The sequence below is a fragment of the Macaca thibetana genome, chromosome 6 (assembly GCF_024542745.1).
Source record: "Macaca thibetana thibetana isolate TM-01 chromosome 6, ASM2454274v1, whole genome shotgun sequence".
In the NCBI taxonomy this organism is placed as follows: Eukaryota; Metazoa; Chordata; class Mammalia; order Primates; family Cercopithecidae; genus Macaca; species Macaca thibetana.
In genome coordinates, this window is record NC_065583.1 from 68745495 (window position 1) to 68767279 (window position 21785).

At 38.4% G+C, this 21785-nt stretch overlaps 2 protein-coding genes across 16 annotated transcripts in view; both read right to left on the bottom strand.

Annotated features, from left to right (window-relative positions):
- Positions 1 to 21785, bottom strand: part of SRP19 (signal recognition particle 19) — an 823764-nt gene that overhangs the window by 54090 nt on the left and 747889 nt on the right. The window lies entirely within an intron of this gene.
- The window catches only part of APC (APC regulator of WNT signaling pathway), a 143417-nt gene continuing 123601 nt past the window's right edge, over positions 1970 to 21785 (bottom strand). For all 15 annotated transcript variants that reach the window (XM_050793029.1, XM_050793026.1, XM_050793021.1 and 12 more), the window contains 5 exons: positions 20945 to 21084; positions 20189 to 20266; positions 19204 to 19320; positions 13031 to 13245; positions 1970 to 10659 (listed from right to left, as the gene is read on the bottom strand). In XM_050793029.1, the coding sequence (XP_050648986.1) occupies positions 4089 to 10659; positions 13031 to 13245; positions 19204 to 19320; positions 20189 to 20266; positions 20945 to 21084 (7121 nt within the window). In that variant the 3' untranslated portion in view covers positions 1970 to 4088. The remainder of the gene's footprint in view (positions 10660 to 13030; positions 13246 to 19203; positions 19321 to 20188; positions 20267 to 20944; positions 21085 to 21785) is intronic.

Consider the following 21785-nt stretch of genomic DNA (forward strand, 5'->3'; position numbering starts at 1 on the left):
CTCCAGGTCAGATATAACTCTGGTACAAAGGTCAGGGAGAAAGACTGCTTACGTAGTTCAGTGACCAATCAATGAGGCTAAGGGTTTGGATTCCAAAAGGTGGTGTAGGTGGGCAGTTAATGTTTGGCATTTCTTTCAACAGTTACTTCTCACTAATGTTGCTTTATATTCAATTGCATACATTATGTTGAATATTTTTAATTAAAAAACCGTATTACTTAAGGAAAATAAGTGGATAGTCACAATGTAGAGAAAGAATTATCCTGAATATCAGAGAAAAGAAAGTGTATTTAGCACCAAAAACAATATTATATACATAGAACGTACAGGTTGAAAAAAGCATCAATGGCCTAACAAAAAGCAGAATATACTTTTATAGATCATAGACAGAGTTATAAGAATGGCAGAAAAATGACCTGGGGTTTACAGGAGCCATAATCGATAGGTTTCAACATTACAAAGTAATTTTTAAATTTTAAGTCTGCGTAATATGAGGAAAATATGCTTATTAGAAAGGAAAAAAATACACTTTCAGCCACGTTGACTTTTGAAAAATAATTATTTCATAAATTTTAATGATCTGACTATTCAGATGTTTCTTTAGCTATGGGCAATTTACTTTTTGCATTTCTGGTGCTCTAATTTTTTCCTTAGATTCCAAGAAACCCTGTGATAACATATATTCAGATACTGTGCACCTGGCTCCCATCCTCCGCAAAATTCATCCTTTCATGTAATTAACCTTGTGGCAACAAGATCCATATTTTAATTAAGAAACATTTTACTGTACTTACAGTGCTATTTGATTCTTATGGGGCTTATCTTTGATTATGTCCTTTTCATTACCCTGGTAATTTGTAAAGTTGTCCTTAAATATCAATCTGTTAATTGCTTATTGATCACTTCCACTGTATATTAAAAAACTGGATACATTTTCATCTGAAATCAACCTTTTCTCATTTTAAAGTTCCCATTTCATAGTCTCTTTTAATCTTACTGAAAATTCAAATTAGATCTTTGCTGAAGTTATTGCTTTTTATAAGTCTCAAAGGGAACATTAACTGAGCCTTCAGATATAATCATTGTCTTTAAAATTACTTGTTCATTCATGTCTGATTAAGTTTGTCTGCTGTCAGGAGTTGAGATAAGCATTATCAGATTGGATGGCTCAATACTGAATTTTGTGCCTAGGGGAAGAAGAGTTTATCTGTTGGCATACTTTGTCAGATTAAAGGTCCAGTTACTGGGAGGAATCGCTAGAGCTGAAGGCAAATCACTCAAGGAGCCTCACTGTGATAACTTAGGGCAGTAATTCTCAAAGTGTGGTCTCCAGACCAGCAGCATTAGCCTCACCTTCCAACTTGTTAGATATGCACGTTCTTGGGCCCCAGTCCAAACCTCCTGAATCAAACTGGGGGTATGGCCCAGCTATGTCTTGGTAAGCACTCCTGGTGATCCCAACGCACTCCTTTGAAGTGCCTTACGATAGGTAACTCTCCCTCCCCCACTCCTCTCTAAACAGGCATCATAACTCTTGACTAATTCCCAACACTGGACTTAGTATGCCATTTGTAGACAAGCATAAATTGGGAATATTTGGCCTGCTATCGATTATAGCAGCACCCTGTGAACATCTATAATTAGAATTGAGACTTGCCCCTTTACTAATTCAGAACCACTATCTCCAATAGAGGGCCTCATCCAGCAATCTTTACTTCAATGGGTAGTGTAGACTGGCCCTTCTCCCAGTCAGTGTTGCCTACAAAAATTCCACTTTTCTGGCATGTGGAATGAACTCTTCATTTTCAACATTTGTATTTTCTTATTTGAATTAAAAGGCAATTTTATCTAATTGACTAACATCCCATCTCTTTCCATAGAAGTACTTGAAGTGGTTTGCAAAAACTGGCAAGCAATAATTCAGAAAGTTAGAAAGTCAGAAAATGAAAGGAAACCAATATGACCTATATGCATGTATCTCCATTGTTTATGGAAGCTTTGGAGAACAACAGAAATAGATTGTATTCATAGACAATTTCAGATAACATTTGGCAAAAATGTAAATGTCAATCATTTCAAAGATAGTAAATTGAAGTGTTTACAAAGTGGTGCAGTAGACACAGTACAGGCATTGGAGTCAAATACCTTAGCTCAAGTCATAGCACTTTATTTACTGGCATTTTAGCTTTAAAAAAATCATTCTCATTACCTGGAAGTTATAAACACAGGTAAGGGGTAGATAATTAACTACTTAATGTGATTTTCAAGGCACCAGGTAGGTGTGTTTACTCCTCTTTTATCTCCTCTTCTGAGTGCCCCACAATGCTTAAAAAGGTTTTCCCTCCCCAAATAGTGTATGAATCCTATCACTAAAAATAAATTTTCATTTATTCAACAAATATGTGTGCATGTATCATCACAGTCACCCTTTGATCTTTTAGAACAAACCAAGGAAGATATATTAAGTAAATTATCTTAGTTAATAAGTGTCAGTTTATTTTCCTTCAGGAAGGAGGATTTCCCTCCATTGTACAAGGGGGCACTTAACATGTACCCCAGAACTGTACCCACCAAAAACAAAGTTTCCTTAACAGGCAGGGATTTTAAAACATACTTCTGAATATCCTAATGGTATTAAACCTACCTTTGAAGTTCCATGTGATTTGAATTTCCTGAACATGGCAAACAGCTGATTATACTTCACTGCTGAAATTTTGCTCTAACATACAGGGTGATAAAAAGTGTTCATGTCAGACCCAGTTGCAACAAGATGAAGGGGCAAGACAGTAACATTGTAAAGCTTCGAAAAGACTACAATGTCTAAGAATAATCAATTTCAACTACAGAATTCTATAACATTAAGAAAAAGGAAATTATGTGGGCCTATTATGTTTAATGCTTAGTCTATGCTAGGCTGTTTACATTGCTATTATATGAATTTATTTTTACTGAGCTCCAGTGGAGTAAGAAAAAAAAGTTTAAGCGGAAAAATATTAAAAATCAAGATGAGCTAATCACATAAAAGAAATTTCAGGAATGGCTAAGTGCCAACACATGGAATGGTTAAGTGGCAACAGTCTTCTTCAATTATTTTTATTACAGTAAGAGGAATTTTACTCTTAATGCATAGAATCTGAAGAAAAAAATTTATATAAGCTTTTAAAAGAGGCCTTTTAAACAATTATTAATACAAGTGTGAAACAAGACCCTTCAAACAAATACCAATTTCAGTAATAGTTTACATACAGCAATAATTTATTCTGAAATGTTCATTTAGTTTCTGTTGAGACACAATTCATGTCTCATTAATAAAAGAGCAGCCATCTCACCTCAAATACCAGAATATACAACAAATTACAGCATAGCAAAAATTCTACCTACTTTCAGATAAAATCTAGTTCAGGTAAAATAGTTTCATTCAATGTTTTACAGTTACACAGATTTTTGTTTTGTTTTGAGCACAAAATAGTGTAAACTATTACACTGTAGCTATCTCTATGCACATCATGTGACCACATAACTGTTAATCATTACTTCTGAAATTGAACCGTCAGTTTCATTCATGCAGTAAAGCAAAGCAGGCTGGGTAAACTTGTTCATCGGGAACCATATTACTGTGAATTTCACAGCCACATGATTAATTATGATGTTAGATGGACTCACAAGGACAAAAACATTTTCTTTTTTTGCATAAATACCAATTTTTCCCTGATGTAAGTTTAGTCAGTTTATAATCTAGAAATGATTGATAACAGCAATATATCATATTTTCTATCTGTAGTGTTATTTTTAGACAAGCAATAATTAAAGGAAGTTGGGATGGGATACTACTTAAATACATGTAAAACGTACTGTACATACATACTTGGCTTTACTATTTTTTTCCTAACCATCAAGTGTGCCTCCCAAAATAAGACCAGTGAAGACAAAGTATACTATCAAATATGGCTTCCAGAACAAAAACCCTCTAACAAGAATCAAACCTATTTACAAAATTTTTCAGTCTTTTAAAGTTTCATTTGAAACAAAATGTCTATATAGTAGTTGTAATTAACATATAATTTTCTTAGTTTCATTCTTCTGCTCTTTTAAACGGATGTCACAAGGTAAGACCCAGAATGACGCTTAGGACTTTGGGTTCCACTGGATTCTGTGCTGTCAGTTTTTGAATCTCGCTTCTTTGTGTTGTTATTCACTGGAGTTGGGATCTGAGACGGCCGAGCTGAAGTGCTATCTGCGCTGCTTTTCCTAGGGCTTGGGTTGTAATTAAAAGGAGTCACTCTGGCAGCAACAGTCCCACTAGGTGAACTGTGCTTGCTTGAGCTGCTAGAACTGAATGGGGTACGTTCCACTATAGAACTTTCATTAGTCTCTGATACAGGGACAGGATTATTTTGTCCTGGTTTTGTCTCAGTTCCTTTCTGGTCAGGGGCATCTACCTGAATAAAGGAGTTCAGGCGATTTTCCAAACCCACGGTACGCATGGGAACACTGCCATTACCCACATTTTGTTTTGCCTGATTATCTTTTGAATCTTTGTTTGGATTTCCCTTTTCTGAAACACTGTCAATCACCGGGGGAGTATTACCTGTGGGAGATCTTCCAGATCTAGGATTGTTAATGGGACAGTCCTCAATTCTTACCCAAACATCCTCTGTTTTAGAAACAGCAGGTGCCATTTGATAAATTAGAGTCTTTGATTCAGCACCATTTGTAGCACCTGAGGAAACGGTCTGAGAAGTACTATTTGTGGGAGAAATTTCATTTTCTTTTATTTTTCTCCATGTTCCTTTTGCGGATACTTGGTTTTCTTTACTTTGTTTGGTTCCTGAAATAGAGTTCACATGTTTTTCATCCTCACTTTTTGCTTTTTCACTGGATTCTGATGAAGCAGAAAGAATTGAAGATGAACTTCCAGTTCTTCTCCAAGTGCTTACTCGAGGAAGGGATGATGAATGTTTGCTGTGCTCACGTTTCCAGGTTCCTGACCTATTGATCGGAAGTCTAGAAGGACTTTCAGAATGAGACCGTGCAATATCATGGCGCTTTGCTGGTCTTCCATCATTATACTCTATAGTGGGACTGAGATTAGGGGGTAGTTTTCGCCATCCACCAGCCTGAACAGATGAATGTGTGGATAGAGACATATCAGGAAGGGAAGGACTTAAAACTGGAGTTTGTGCCTGGGACCTAGTGGGAGAAGCCGGTCTAGACGATGGAGAAAGGGATTCAAATGAAGCAGATTCCTCCAATTTTCTTCTTAAGGTTGGGCTTGGAGCTTCTTTGATGAAAGTTGACTGGCGTACTAATACAGGTCTTTCTGATCTATCAGATTCACTTCCACTTGATTTAGTTGAAGACATTCTAGAAAGTTCTACCTTTTTATTGGCTCCATTACCATTATTCACCTGATTTAGTCCTTTGGAGGCAGACTCACTTCTTGGAATACTACTGGCGTTCTTGGATAAACCTGTTTGTTTGGTAAGGTTCTGTTGGCTCATCTGTCTGCCTGGAGATGTATACGACATTTTTCCAGAACCTGAGGACTTAGTTGAAGCAGTACTAGGAGATGATGTCCTTGGAAGCTGAGATAATTTGTTAGGAGGACTTATTCCATTTCTACCAGGGGAAATTGAGTTTCGGCCAGGAGACTGTATAGGTCTACTTAATGGTTGCTGGGCAGGTCTTGAAGGGGTCGAATCTCTAGATCCTGATCTAGAAGGTGCTTTACTTGACCCACCTATTTGAGATGTCTGCCTGGCAACAGGGCTTAATTCTGATTTCACAGATGGCTTGGCTCCTCTAGGAGAAGTGGTGGCCGTTTGACCTTCACTAGGGCTTTTGGAGGCTGGAGTCTTAAGGGGTGGACCTTTTTTAGAAACAGGACTTGTACTTGAGGAGCTATTTCGAACTCCTGGAATATGAATCATTGTCCTGCCTCGAGAGATTGAAGGCATGTTTGCTTGAAGGGGCTGTTTCATTTGGCCTGAAATTTCTGAATTAGATCGAACTTTTCCAGTAATCAAACTTTTATAAACTTTTTTTCCTCCTTTGATTCCTTTACTTTCAGATTCTATCTTTTTAGTTTCCAATGTACTTTTCTCCCCTGGTTTTAGAATTCGTGGGCCTTTATTACTTGTAAAGGGTTTTTCTTCTTGATCAGGTGTAAGATGAAATGGTGATCCCAGAGAGATTCCTGATTTCAGGGAAAGGATGGAATCTGAATCAGATGAAGCTTGTCTAGATAAACAAGCAGCAGCAGCAGCTTGATGTAAACTACTTACTATGGAATTTGCACCTTCCTGAATAGCTTTCCAATCAAAATTTTCTGAATCAGGGGATAAACCATGTTCTGAATCTGGTCTCTGTATATCTTTTAAATCAAGTGTCAGATCTTCAGCTAACATGCCACCCATATTTCTGGGACTATGTTTTTCATTATCACCCTTAAGTCTTGAAGGCTTTTTCTTTTTTGGCATTGCGGAGCTTATACATTCCTGCAACAGGTCATCTTCAGAGTCAATACTAAGAGAACTGAGAGAACTGTTTCTTGAGAAACAAACTGGGGTATCTTCAACATGAAACGATTTTGGAGCATAGCCTGATGCTTGAGGTTTACTTGGTTCTCCCTGTGAATCAGGGGGCTCAGTCTCTTTGATAGGTTCATTTTCTTTATTGTTGTTGTTTTCTTGGTCAATGTCACTGAGAGAACTCAGAGAAGAATTATGAGAAAAGCAAACTGGAGTATTTTCAATAGCAAAATTCTGTAATTTTTCATCAGTTGCTGCCCCTCTGTCTGGTATGTCTTTGGATGACTGGGGAAAAGTGGATTGCTTCTGCAGTATGGGTTTAAGCTGACCTCGATTTATTGGATGCTTTGCAATAGCTTGTGTCTTACTAGCTGATTGTTGGTTGGAGGTTAGTTCTGTGTGGCTGGTAACTTTAGCTTCTGATTCCTTATTTTCTTTCGCCTTTCTTAATTCAGCCTTTTCCCTGGAAAGGTCAACATCATCATCATCAAAATCTAGAGAACTCAAAGAATCATTTCGTGAAAAACAGTAAGGAGTTCCTTCAATAGGTGTGTAATGATGAGGTGAATCAAAAGCAAAACTTCCTCTGACTCTATCTTCATTATTTGGGAGCTTATCATTGAAGTCCTTGGAATTATTTTTCAAATTCTGTTTCTTTGAATCTTTGTTGTCTGAGAAAACTCTCTCAGCATTTAAATTGTTTTTTGAGTCTGCATTTTTTCTTATACGTGTCCGATATTCAGTATTTTGTGGTATAGGTTTTACTGGTGAAGTTGGTTTCTTTTTCTTACCATCTAACTGATTTTTGTTGGTTGCAGAAGAGGACGCAGATGCTTGCTGGACCTGGTCCATTATCTTTTTCACACGGAAAGGCTTGTGACTTTTCCCTTTGGGCATAGCAGAATTAATGCATTCTGCAAGAATATCACCTTCCTCTGCTTTATTGTCATCCAATTCAGGTATGGTTACAGATGAGGTTTTTCCTCCTTGAGCCTCATCTGTACTTCTGCCTTCTGTAGGAATGGTATCTCGTTTTTCAAATTCACCTGACTGTGCCCCTGCTCTAACTCCTTCTCCAGCAGCTAACTCATTTGGAGGGGATTCTATTGTTAGATCACTTAGAGATGTAGCTGTGGAAAAGTTTATAGGTGTCCCTTCTACACAATATACTCGTGGCATATCATCTCCCGGTGTAAAACTAACATGCTTTTGGGGTTGCAACCTGTTTTGTGATGGTAGAAGTTTGTACACAGGCAGCTGACTTGGCTTCCTTGCCACAGGTGGAGGTAATTTTGAAGCAGTCTGGGCTGGCTTTTTTGCTTTACGTGATGACTTTGTTGGCATGGCAGAAATAATACATTCTTCTAGTATTTCAATATCATCATCATCTGAATCATCTAATAGGTCCTTTTCAGAATCAATAGTTTTTTCTGCCTCTTTCTCTTGGTTTTCATTTGATTCTTTAGGTTGCTCTGATTCTGTTTCATTCCCATTGTCATTTTCCTGAACTGGAGGCATTATTCTTAATTCCACATCTTTCTGTATAAATGGCTCATCAAGGCTCAGAGCACTCAGGCTAGATGAACAAGAAAATCCATCTGGAGTACTTTCCGTGGCAAAGTGTAATAAAGTATCAGCATCTGGAAGAACCTGGACCCTCTGAACTGCAGCATTTACTGCAGCTTGCTTAGGTCCACTCTCTCTCTTTTCGGCAGTAGGTGTTTTATTTTTAGGTACTTCTCGCTTGGTTTGGGCTGTTTGAGGAGGTGGTGGAGGGGTTTTACTTCTGCTTGGTGGCATGGTTTGTCCAGGGCTATCTGGAAGATCACTGGGGCTTATAATGCCACTTACCATTCCACTGCATGGTTCACTCTGAACGGAGCTGGCAATCGAACGACTCTCAAAACTATCAAGTGAACTGACGGAAGTACATCTGCTAAACATAAGTGGAGTCTCCTGAACATAGTGTTCAGGTGGACTTTTGGGTGTCTGAGCACCACTTTTGGAGGGAGATTTTGCTCCTGAAGAAAATTCAACAGCTTTGTGCCTGGTTGATTCTGAAGATAAACTAGAACCCTGCAGTCTGCTGGATTTGGTTCTAGTGTGCTGCGACACTGCTGGAACTTCGCTTACAGGGTCTTCAGTTGACCTAGTTCCAATCTTGTCTTTTATTTCTGCTATTTGCAGGGTATTAGCAGAATCTGCTTCCTGTGTCGTCTGATCACATCCTATTTCATCTTCAGCTGATGACAAAGATGATAATGAACTACATCTTGAAAAACATATTGGAGTATCTTCTACACAATAAGTCTGTATTGTTTCTTGGTTAATAGAAGAAACTTTGCAAGTGGCAGCCTTTTGAGTCTGACCACTTCTACTCTGTGCCGAACTTGGATGGAGCTGATTCTGCCTCTTGGCATTAGATGAAGGTGTGGACGTATTCTCACTGCTTGAAGAGATATGTTCAGTTTTAGTGCTTTGTCCAGATGAACTCTTTGAGAATGAAAATGACTGTTTCTGTGACGAAGGAATATCTGTGGCATATTTTAAACTATAATCAATAGGCTGATCCACATGTTTCTCTTCATTGTATTTTATGCTATAATTTGTTGGTCTCTCTTCTTCTTCATGCTGTTCTTCTTCAGAGTAACGTTCACTATAGTTGGTAGGCTTATCATCTTCATAGTCATCTTCTTGACACAAAGACTGGCTTACATTTTGATTAATTCCATGATTAGAACCCACTCGATTTGTTTCTGAACCGTTGGCTCCCCGTGACCTGTATGGAGAAACACATTCCTGCTGTCCAAAATGTGGTTGGAACTTGAGGTGTTTATCATCAGTGCTCTCAGTATAAACAGGATAAGTTGTACTTTGACTCCTTGATTGTCTTTGCTCACTTTGTTTTATTTCATCTTCTATTATGTGTTTGGGTCTTGCCCATCTTTCATTCTGTGAAGGACTTTGCCTTCCAGAGTTCAACTGCTCATCTGAATATTTAAGACTATAATTTATTGGTGTATCTAGTTCTCCATCATTATCATCCATATGATTTGCACTATGTATTTTATGGGCTAGGTCGGCTGGGTATTGACCATAACTGCAAAACTTACTTTCATCATCTTCAGAATAGGATTCAATTGACGGTTTCATTTGACCTCTTTTACCATAACCATCACTACTACTGACACTATTTAAACTATCATTTGAAGATCTCTTGTATTCTAATTTGGCATAAGGCATAGAACATGTCCTATTTGAATTTTCTGACTTAGTGAAATTGTAAGTGTTTGAATGTGTATGGGCAGCAGAGCTTCTTCTAAGTGCATTTCTCTCATCTGTCACACAATGTAATTCAGTGGTAGACCCAGAACTCCTGTCTTCCTGAGAGGTATGAATGGCTGACACTTCTTCCATGACTTTGGCAATCTGGGCTGCAGTGGTGGAGATCTGCAAACCTCGCTTTGAAGAGGTTCCTGGATTTTCTGTTGCTGGATGGTAGTTGCCTAGACCAATTCCTCGTTCTCTCTCCAAACTTCTATCTTTTTCAGAACGAGAACTATCTAAGCTTCCTCTTGATGAAGAGGAGCTGGGTAACACTGTAGTATTCAAATATGGTGAAAGGACAGTCATGTTGCCAGCATTAAAATTGTCTGACCTATTATCATCATGTCGATTGGTGTCAAAAACATAATCACCATAGAGACTTTGCTTGTGTCTTTGCTTACTACGATGAGATGCCTTGGGACTTAAATTGTCTATATTGTCAAAAGTTTCTGACAAATGCTGAGCATCTAATTCTGCTTCTAGGGCTTTTTGTTTCCTAACATGAAGAGATGGCAAGCTTGAGCCAGGAGACATAATATTGGCATCCTTGTACTTCGCAGGCCTATTTGCCATGAGATTCCTTAAAGCTGCAGCACTTCCCATAGCAATCATTTTGTGCTTTGAATGAATGAGGTTCTTGAGCATGCTAACTGCCCCCATGTCCCATAATGCTTCCTGGTCTTTAGGATTTCTTGCTGAGAGATTCCACAAAGTTCCACAAGCATTACTGACTATTGTCAAACTATGAGATTTTAAGTGTTGTAATAAAGTCTGTAGACAGTTGTTCTCTCTTAGAATTTGCCTGAAATAAAATCAAGAGATCATAAAATTAAGGTCAAAATGTGTATCCAGTAACAACAAATAAAACGATAGAAAACAATAGGCATAATATGATTATACCAATTATCCTATAAATTCCAAGTATTCCACATCTCCTTCTGTTCTTTCTTATTTCATGTAATGTTTACTGTTTTAAAATACTAATCTGTCACACTAAAAAAAGTAAAGGTGTTATTTTTGTCAATTCTACATTTCCTATTCTGACCCAATAGCTTAAAACATTTGCAGGGGGTGGGGCACGTACATTTACTCTATTCATATAACAGTTTCCCAATTTAAAAACTATCAATATATCATGAAATCCTATGTTGAATAGGAATTTTGTGGTAATTTAATCTATGGTTGGGTGCCACTCTGATACTGATATATCTTGGAAGAGGTAGATAGAATTGATTAAAGATCTTTCTTCAGTCAGTGCACATTATAAGCTCTTAGATTAGCACACTTACTTTTCAGAGTAATCTCTGTATTTTTTGGCTTGATTGTGTGATACTGCCATCCCTCTTACAAGTGCGCTTGGCCGGACACGGTGGCTCATGCCTCCCAGCACTTTGGGAGGCTGAGGAGGGTGGATCACCTGAGGTTGGGAGATCGAGGCCAGCCTGGCCAACATGGTGAAACCCTGTCTCTACTAAAAATACAAAAATTAGCTGGGTGTGGTGGTGCATGCCTATAGTCCCAGCTACTCAGGAGGCTGAGCCAGGAGAATCACTTGGGAGGTGGAGGTTGCAGTGAGCCGAGATCATACCACTGCACTCCAGCCTGGACAACAGAGTGAGACTCCATCTCAAAAAAAAAAAAAAAAGAAAAGAAAAAGAAAAAAAGAAAAGAAAAAGTGCTCTTTGGCAGACTGTATGCTTATTATTTTTAAAAAATAAAGTAAATTAAAGCTTTCAAAACATTTAAGGCATATAAAAACAAGGCGTGAGGATCAGCATAATGAACTCTGGACATGAAAGAGCAACAGCTTGTTTAATGCAGGCAAACTGAAGATTAATGACAGCATATTCAGCTTTAGTGGGCTTTAAAATGGACTGGCAAGGGTACACAATAAGCTTTAACATGGTGGTCTTCTCTTAGCAGTCCAGTAGTTACAGGACTTAAGAAATCTTCTCTGCATAGCAGAAACGGAGACTAGGCTTGTAGTTTCTGCATCACAGACTTAAAAAATGAATAAGCTATAAAAAAAACATATTTTTGGCCAGGCGCAGTAGCCCATGCCTACAATCCCAGCACTTTTGGAGGCTGAGGCTGGCGGATCACCTAAGGTCAGGAGTTCAAGGCCAGCCTGGCCAACATGGTGAAGCCCCATCTCTACTAAAAATTTGCCAGGCATGGTGGGGGCTACCTGTAATCCCAGCTACTCGGGAGGCCGAGGCAGGAGAATCACTTGAACTCCAAAGGCAGAGGTTGCAGTGAGCAGAGATTGTGCCACTGCACTCTACCCTGGGCAACAGAGTGAGACTTCATCTCAAAAAAAAAGAAAGAAAAAAAAAAGACAGTTGTATTTTTGTTGACATAATACAGAATCCGAGTTCTGAAAATGTGTGCCCTGCATCTGAGGCACTCTTTTAGGTTTTGCAACTCTAGCAGATTGGATGAATGGCTGTTAGCTAAATAATATTATTTACTGGCCGGGCGCAGTGGCTCACGCCTGTAATCCCAGCACTTAGGGAGCCTGAGACGGGTGGGTCACTGGAGGCCAGGAGTTCAAGAGCAGCAGGACAACGTGGTGAAACCTCATCTCTACCAAAAAATAGAAAAACTAGCCAGGTGTGGTGGCGTGCAACTGTAGTCCCAGCTAGTTGGGAAGCTGAGGTGGGAGAATCACTTGAACCCAGGAAGTGGAGGTTGCAGCGAGCCAAGATTGCAACACTGCCCTCCAGCCTGGGCGACACAGTGAGACCCCGTCTCAAAAAAAAAAAAAAAATTATTATTATTGATACTAAGACATCATTAGAAAAATGTGAACCTTTATATTCTCTGGATCATGCTCATAGTTTTTGTCTTGTTTTAAATTTTGTTTTCACATTCTTTTATACTATACTGATAGAAATGGATTATTTTGTTCCAATATTTGTGACTATTTTTTCCTCCACATATGGGCTACACCTCTCAACTATCATTTGCTTAATTTAGTCTCCTTTATAATACTATAAACTGTTATTACATTAAGTACACTAATGAGTTAAACTAAGAGTAGTTATCTTTTCACAATAATAAATATATTTTGGCTTAAAACTTTCATGATTATGTAAAACATTGCTTACAATTAGGTCTTTTTGAGAGTATGAATTCTGTACTTTAAAAGTAATATAAAACTCTATATATACCTGTGGTCCTCATTTGTAGCTATCAAGCTGGACACATTCCGTAATATCCCACCTCCACTTTCAATAATGGCTAAAGTGTTTGTCTGGCTCCGGTAAGTAAGAGTGCCAACCAAAAATGCAAGTGCACCATCTACAGCACATATATCAGCTTTATTCTCAGTGCAATGTGCTGACAAATTCCATAAGGCACTCAATACGCTTTTGAGGGTTGATTCCTAGTAAGAAACAGAATATGGGTCATCTAATTAGAGTTGGAATTTGTCTCTCATTAACTTCTATGTTACTGATATTGAATAAAAGCTATTTTTTAATCTATCCTATTGCCCGCCCCTCACTGGTAAATTATAACTTTCCATTTAGAAAAATGTTCATAAAATATCAAATAGTATTTATATCAATGATAGCTCTATAAAACAAGCAGAACACAATATTTAACTAATGACTTTTATAAACTTTATTCTAAGTGTTTAGATAGTACACACATCTTAGAATATGAAGCACAACTGATGTGCATTATGAAAAGAAAACATTTTCAGAATAGAATGTGGGTTATTCTCAGGCTGGGGTTGCTTGAAATAAAGAAAAAAAATGTGAATAGGAAGTGGATTAAGGCCCAGCATGTGGCCGGGCACAGTGGCTCATGCCTGTAATCCCAGCACTTTGGGAGGCTGACGGGTGGATCATCTGAGGTCAGGAGTTCAAAACCAGCCTTGCCAACGTGGTAAAACCCCGTCTCTACAAAAATACAAAAAAAAAAAAAAAATTAGCTGGGCATGATGGTGGGTGCCTGTAATTCCAGCTACTTGGGAGGCTGAGGTGGAAGAATTGCTTGAACCTGGGAGGCAAAGGTTGCAGTGAGCCAAGATTACACCATTGCACTCCAGCCTGGGTGACAGAGTGAAACTGTCTCAAAAAAACAAAAACAAAAAAAACAAAAAAGGCCGGGCGTGGTGGCTCATTGCCTGTAATCCCAGCACTTTGGAAGGCTGAGTGGTGTGATTGGGAGTTTAGGAGTTTGAGACCAGCCTGGGCAACATGGTGAAATCCCGTCTGTACAAAAAATACAAAAAAAATTAGCTGGGTATGGTGACACGTGCCTGTAGTCACAGCTACTTGGGAGGATCACTTGAGCCTGGGAGGTCAAGGCTGCAGTAAGCCATGATCGTGCCACTGCACTCAAGCCTGGTTGACAGAGTGAGACCCTGTCTCAAAAAAAAAAAAAAAAAGAAAGCAGATTTAAAAAATTCTGTAAACCATGCATAGATATGGAAAGATATCTTAGAAGTATTATCAAATGACAAGAGCGAGTTGCAGTGTCGTATATACAATATTCTGTTTATATAAAAAGCATTATATATATGTGGTTGCTTCAAAATTAACAATGTAATTTATAAAAACAATAAAGGGTACTAGAAAAGCTATAATTTCTTAAAATTCCCCACATAACAAATTACGAAAACCTGGAACTCCCTAACATACGATTATCAAAGTCAACTGTCAAATTGTAATTGCCACAGAAACACTTTGATACACAATTAAAGGTATTTGGTCAAAACTTGCCATGTGCTGGGTGCGATGGCTCTATGCCTTCAGGCCCAGAACTTTGGGAGGCTGAGGTTGGGAGGATCGCTTAAGCCTAGGAGTTAAAAACCAGCCTGGGCAACATGGCAATACCCAATCTCTACAAAAAACATAAAAAGTAGCCAGGCGGCCAGGCGCAATGGCTCATGCCTGTAATCCCAGTACTTTGGGAGGCCAAGGTGGGCGGATCACGAGGTCAGGAGATCGAGACCATCCTGACCAACATGGTGAAACCCCATCTCTGCTAAAATACAAAAAATTAGCCAGGTGTGGTGGTGGGTGCCTGTAATCCTAGCTACCTGGGAGGGTGAGGCAGGGGAATCGCTTGAATCAGGGAGGCAGAGGTTGCAGTGAGCCGAGATTGTGCAACTGTACTCCAGCCTGGGTGACAGAGTAAGACTCGGTCTCAAAAAAAAAAAAATCAGCCAGGCATGGTGGTGCACACCTACAGATCCAGCTACTTGAGAGTCTGAGGTGGGAGAATAGCTTGAGCCCAGGGAGTCAAGGCTGTGTGGCCTTGTCTCAAAAAAGCAAAAGCAAAACCACAACCAAAAAAACCAAAAAAACAAAAAAACCCCAAAAAAACCCCAAACCCACAACTTGCCATGATGGTGATGTCAATCTGTCTTCTTACTATATATCCATCAGGAAACAAACATTAATTAGAAATCAACTCTGTGCCTACTGCAAATGAGAGGCACTCCAGAGGATACAAACATAGCAAACTGATACCTGTGATTGAAGGTGCTAGCAATTTGCTTTGGGGGAAAAAAAGAAACAAAAACATACATGAAACAAATGCTCCAAAGGAAAACTTATTACAGCCTGAATTTAATCAAACCAATCAAATATTTCATGGAGGAGAACAGCTGTTTAGGAGGATAAGACCTGTACATTGAGAGAGACGAGAAGCCAGTTGCTGCTGGCAGGGGAAGTAGAATGAGGAAAGGCAGGGAAGTGAGAATCAGTGCCGGAGCACTGAAGACCCAGAAAGAAGATGCAAAGGAGATCACAGTCCATGATGGGGAACAGTGAAAAATAAGTTCAGAGAGACAAAAGCCAGGCCTTGAATGTCACAGCAAACATTTTGGGTCTAACCCAATAGATAGTGAGCTACTTTATTCTCTTCATCAAGAAATTAAGTGAACAAAACAATCTAGAAGCAGGTTTAGACATAATTTGTCAGAGAAGTGGTAGGAGGCAGATAGAAGGTGCTTTTATGCAAGAAGTGCTTTTATCCTTCTCACATCAATCAAGATGAGCCCAATTTTAATTACATGTGACTGAGATAAAGGTGGGGCACTCCAAGTACCCCGAGAACAAAAAAAAGCAAGAATTTAAAGGACTGAATTAAGCTGCAACTGGCCCAGAGTTGAGAGTTGAAGGTAGAAAAATATAAAAGTTCCTCTCTGTGGGGCTACATGTCAAGGGCCAGGGGTTTTGTTTCAAAAATGTTTTTATAGTTCGAATTAGAAGACACAAAATAAATTAGAGGTTATTAATATAAGTAGTAACAGTAAAAGTGAGTGACCAAAAAGTATAAAATACAGGTGAAGGTAGAATAGAAAAACTTAAATCTACAAATCTAGACTCTATGATCAAGGAGAAGGGTTGTATCAGAAGCAAAATTAGGAGGAATTCAAGATAGTACAGCCAGTTTAGAAATGAAGCAAGTGACTTGTTCAGGGTTTTGGTTGTTACTGGAAAAGAGAAACACTGTAACAGAAGAAGTCACAGAAAATTTTTGTTTTCAAAATATTGGGCTTCTTCTAGAGAGCTGAAACAAAAAAGAAGGATCCAGTAGAGAAGATGTAGAAGACAAGAGTAAGGGACCAACAGCTTTAAGTGAACGGAGCACAGAGTGCTGGTCAAGGAAAGGCTCTAGAGTAAGAGCTCTGAGTGAGTTAAAGTGATGCAGAACACGCAGGAGAGCTAGAAGGTAGTTCTGATTCTCTTGCTCATTAGTAGCTGAAGTTGAGATGGAACTGATGTTGAATGAAAAACAGAAAAAGAATGTTCATGACTGCTGCACTAAATGTAGAAAAAGAGGGAAAAATAAATTCTAACACTGCTAATCAGAATTGGGCCCAAATCAGAACTGAGTATTATACATTTCTGATGGCTAGTTTTTCGAAGACTGACCATGCATTATATCCGCCCTGTAATCCCAGCACTTTGGGAGGCCAGGGCAGGCAGATCACGAGGTCAAGAGATGGAGACCATCCTGGCCAACATGGTGAAACCCCGTCTCTACTAAAAATACAAAAACTAGCTGGGCGTGGTGGTGCATGCCTATAATTCCAGCTACTTGGGAGGCTGAGGCAGGAGAATCACTTGAACCAGGGAGTCAGAGGTTGCAGTTAGCCAAGATCCTGCCATTGCACTCTAGCCTGGTGGCAGAGCAAGACTCCATCTCAAAAAAAAAATTATAGAAGAGTTTAGGTCCTTGAAAGGGAATTAAGTCATGAACCAGTTAGCAGCAGTGCAAATTCTCATAATACACACACACATTAAATCTTTCTGAAACTACACAGGGTTATTAGATTAGGAGTACTTAAGTGTGCAAGCACTAATTTTTTTGAACTTTATTGAAATATAATTGATGAACAATAAACTGCACACATTTCAAGTTTACAATTTGATAATTTTTCATGCATGTATACACCCATAAAACCGCCAGTCCAATCAAGATAACAAACATTTATATCATCCCCAAAAGTTTCCTAGTACCCTCTCGTAATCCTCCCCTTCCCTTCCACTCCCAACCCCAGGCCACCACTAATCTGTTTTCTGTCACTACAGATTACTGCATGTATCAATAGTTATTCTTTTTCACAGTCGAGTCATATTACTTTGTACAAATATTCCACAATATGCTTACCATTCACCTGCTGACAGACATAGTTATTTCTAGTTTTTGGCTATCATAAATAAATTATTGTGGATATTTGTGTGTAAGTCTTCGTGACAGCATAAGTTTTTGTTCCTCTTGGGTAAATACTTAGAAGTGGAATGGCTGGGTCATATGGTAGGTGTGTTTAACTTAAAAACACTGCCAAATGTTCTCCAAAGTGATTATACCATTTTACACTCCCACTAGCAGAATACATGATTTCCAGCTGCTCAACATCCTTGAAAATGCATGGTCAATCTCTTAAATTTTAGCCAATATGATATGCATAATGGTATCTCGTTGTAGTTTTAATTTGCATTCCCTGATGATTAATGATATTAAGTATCTTTTCAAGGGTTTATTGGCCATGTTCTTTTCTGAAATGTCTTCTATCCATTCAACAGTGTTACAGGTATTTTTATGCAGATGCTAAGCATATTTGAATATCATCTTTATAACTAATAATTTAGCTGAATGCTTTTCTATCTAATAAATTTTCAAGGGTTTTCCAAGAATAAAATACTTTACCAAAAATGCATAACTAAACCAACAAAAAACAAACCTTTTGCCTTCTCTGAAAAGGAAAGTTTTGAAGAACATGTAGGCTGTGGGTGTAGGAGGACTAGCTGGGTGAAAGGAAACCTAGACTAGCTAAGACAACTTGCTTGGTCCCTCTCAGATTTCAAGTTTACTTTTTTTTTTTTTCTTTTTAAATTTAGCCTAGTTTCTGAAGCAGATGGACTGCCTGGAGATATTTCCTTCTGTAAACAAATTATTATTTGACGATTCCTCACCCTTGGCTCTGATCACCTCTTCATAAGTTGACCATCAAAATTTGAGGGGATTGAGATTTGGAGAGCACAAAGGTAACACTTATACCAGTGATTCTTAACTGGTGGTGACATTGTCCTTCCTCCCTCCCAGGGACATCTGACAATATCTGGAGGCAATTTTGATTTGCATAACTAGGGGGAGGGTATATTGGTAGCCAGTTGGCAAAGGCCAGGGATGCTGCTAAACAATCTACAATGCACAGGTCAGCCCAAGCAAAACGAAGAATTATCTGGTCAAAAATGTCTATAGTGCTGAGGCTGAGAAACCCTGATATACATTAAATTCCCTTGTATAATCTTTTCGATCTTAGTACTTTAGGAGTTTGTGGTACTCTAAAACTATGGACTGGTGAGATAAACAGGTAAGAAATTAGGAAATCTAGGCCAGGCATGGTGGCTTGCACCTGTAATCCCAGCACTTTGGGAGGCTGAGGTGGGCAGACCACAAGGTCAGGAGTAGTTTGAGACCAGCCTTACCAATATGGTGAAACCCCATCTCTACTAAAAATACAATTAGCTGGGAGTGGTGGCGTGCGCCTGTAATCCCAGCTACTCAGGAGGCTGAGGCAGGAGAATCACTTGAACGTGGGAGGCGGAAGTTGCAGTGAGCCAAGATCAGGCCACCGCACTCCACCCTGGGCAACAGAATGAGATCCCGTCTCCAAAAAAAAAAAAAAAAAAAAAGAAATTAGGGAATCTCATGGCTAAAAGTAGGCAGCAAAAAAAGCCAAACATGAAATTCTTATTATAGTACTAAATAATACACAGGTAAGAAACTAGGGAATCTCATGGCTAAAAGAAGGCAGCAAAAAAAAAAAAGCCAAACATGAAATTCATATTATAGTACTAAATGTTTTCAAAGGTACCTTTTTAACTTCTAAAGCACATTCCATCAATGCTTTCACACTTCCGACTTCCCGCAACGTCTTTTTACTATTTACATCTGCTCGCCAAGACAAATTCCGCAAAACACTTGCAATAACCTGCAAATTAATCAATTTTAGATTAATTTTTACATAAAATCATTCATACTAGTTGCTTTTTCATTTTTAATGCTAGAGGTAAGAACAGAAATCTATTAAGAAAGAAATTCTGGCAAGCCGTGGTGACTCATGCCTGTAATCCTATCACTTTGGGAGGCTGAGGCAGGAGGATCTCCTGAGACCAGGAGCTCAAGACCTTCCTGGGTAACACAGTGAGACACTGTCTCTACAAAAACTTTTTAAAAATTAGCTGGGCATGGTGGCATGCACCTGCAGTAGTCCTACCTACTTGGGAGGCTGAGGCAGGAGGATCCCAGGAGCTTAAGGTTACTATGAGCCATAATTGCACCACTGCACTCCAGCCTGGGCAAGAGAGGGAGATCCTGTTTTTTTTTTTTCTTTACTTTTTTTTTTTCTTTTTTAAATTCCTCCTAAATGCTACTACAGTGCCAAAAAGATTTCCTACAGTATAACTACAACATAATTATTTTTCTTTTTCTAGTGTTAATGGAACTATCTTTTATACATGAGATACTAAATACTGAGCAACAATCTAAATCAGGATATTAGCTGGGAGTGGTGGCACACGCCTGTAAATCCCAGCACTTTGAGATGTTAAGGTGGGCAGATTGCTTGAGCCTAGGAGTGGTGAAACCCTGTCTCTACAAAAAATACAAAAATTCGTTTGGCATGGTGGCGTGCACCTGTCAGCCCAGCCTTGAGAGGCTGAAGTGGGAGGATTGCTTGAACCCTGGAGGCAGAGGTTGCAGTGAGCTGAGATTGCACCACTGCCCTCTAGCCTGGGTGACAGAGTGAGACCCTGCCTCAAAGAAAAAGAGAGAAAAACAGTTGAAATTCTAAATAGTACCTGCTGTAAGTCTTCACTTTCAGATTTTAGTTGGGCCACAAGTGCTCTCATGCAGCCTTTCATAGAGCATAGTGTAGCCTGTAAATTAGATACAGAACAGAGGATCATCAACAAGACAACTTGAAGCCAAGCTTTATTTCTGGCTATTAAATGTCTAATTCAGTTTTCATCATTTTGTTTTAATCATAACTGATATTTTGCTCATAAAAAATCTAGAATAAGATTACCTAAATAAAAGACAAATATTATCTTAATTCTTTGCTATCTGTTCTTCCTTTGCCAAACTAGAGAAATAAAGTGAATAAGTGGTGAGAAATAAGCAACAGGTTTTAGAGTAAAGCCTCTTATTTGAATGGAATCAATGTGTGTGTAACACTTGCCTTGGTCGTAAGAATTTTCAGATTTTAAATCCCATTCCTAGGAAGTGTTTTATCTTTTATTTTTTAATTCTACATAGTCAGACAAAATTCTCTAGTAATGGATCACAGAAATGATCCCTACAAGTATATTCGTATGAACAGTGTTTTTAATGCAATTACATAAATTCACTACTGTGTTCCATCTTTAGATGTACCTTTGCCTTTGTTTAGGCTTAAGACAACCAAATGAGTAAAGACAAGCGAAAGTGAAGCACAGGTTTTTATCAGTCATCGTTTAATGAGGAGAGTGACAAGAAAATCAGTAAAATGTGTTTTTATGAAAGTAAATTAACTCATACCTGAGCTATCTTAAGAAATATATGTTATAAAAACATACCTTGTTGGCTACATCTCCGAAAGTCAAGTTTGTCAAAGCCATTCCAGCATATCGTCTTAGTGTAATACTGTAGTGGTCATTAGTAAGCCCATACATTTCACAGTCCACTTGCAATAATTCTGCAATGGCCTGTAGTCCCCCTAATTTAAAAAGGGCAAGAGGAAAAAGACAATCATCTAAAATAAAACAAACTGGTACCAAGTTGGTAACTTAAGTATTAGGGAAAAGAATCTCAATGAATGAGAATATATGGTTTAAATTCACCTTTAGAATTATAAGCCACAAAAACTGTTATAAAGAACTTTTGTATATTTATAAAGTACAACTGACAACTATTCCATTTTATGCCAGTTTCTCCACCCTCCAGCCCCTTATCTTACTGAGTGAAATAATAATTATTTTCTATTTACTGCATATACACTCCACCTTGCCAACAGTGAAGAAGGCTGTTTTCTAACACTAGTTCTTCCTGAACATAAGCAGAAAAAGGTAACTTCTTCTTATTATGAGGGCTTTATAAACACTCTTTATTGTCACACACTGTGGCCTAATTTTTTTTTTTTGACCCTTAGGAATACTGATGCCTTTAAATGAAACTGTGCATGAAGAAAAACTAAAATTTTTTTTATTACAAAAATTATCTGTTCAATTTATTATTAAGTTATATAAAACTACTAATTTGTGTTTTTAAACACATTTCTTACTTCTCTTTGATGGTATCAAATATTAACTATACTAAGATTTAGCACTTTTTTTCCTGATTCTTTCCACTGAAAATGCTCAACAATGCCCACAATGGCCAATACTAGGAAGTCAAGGAGAAAACAAAGGGAAAGGAATG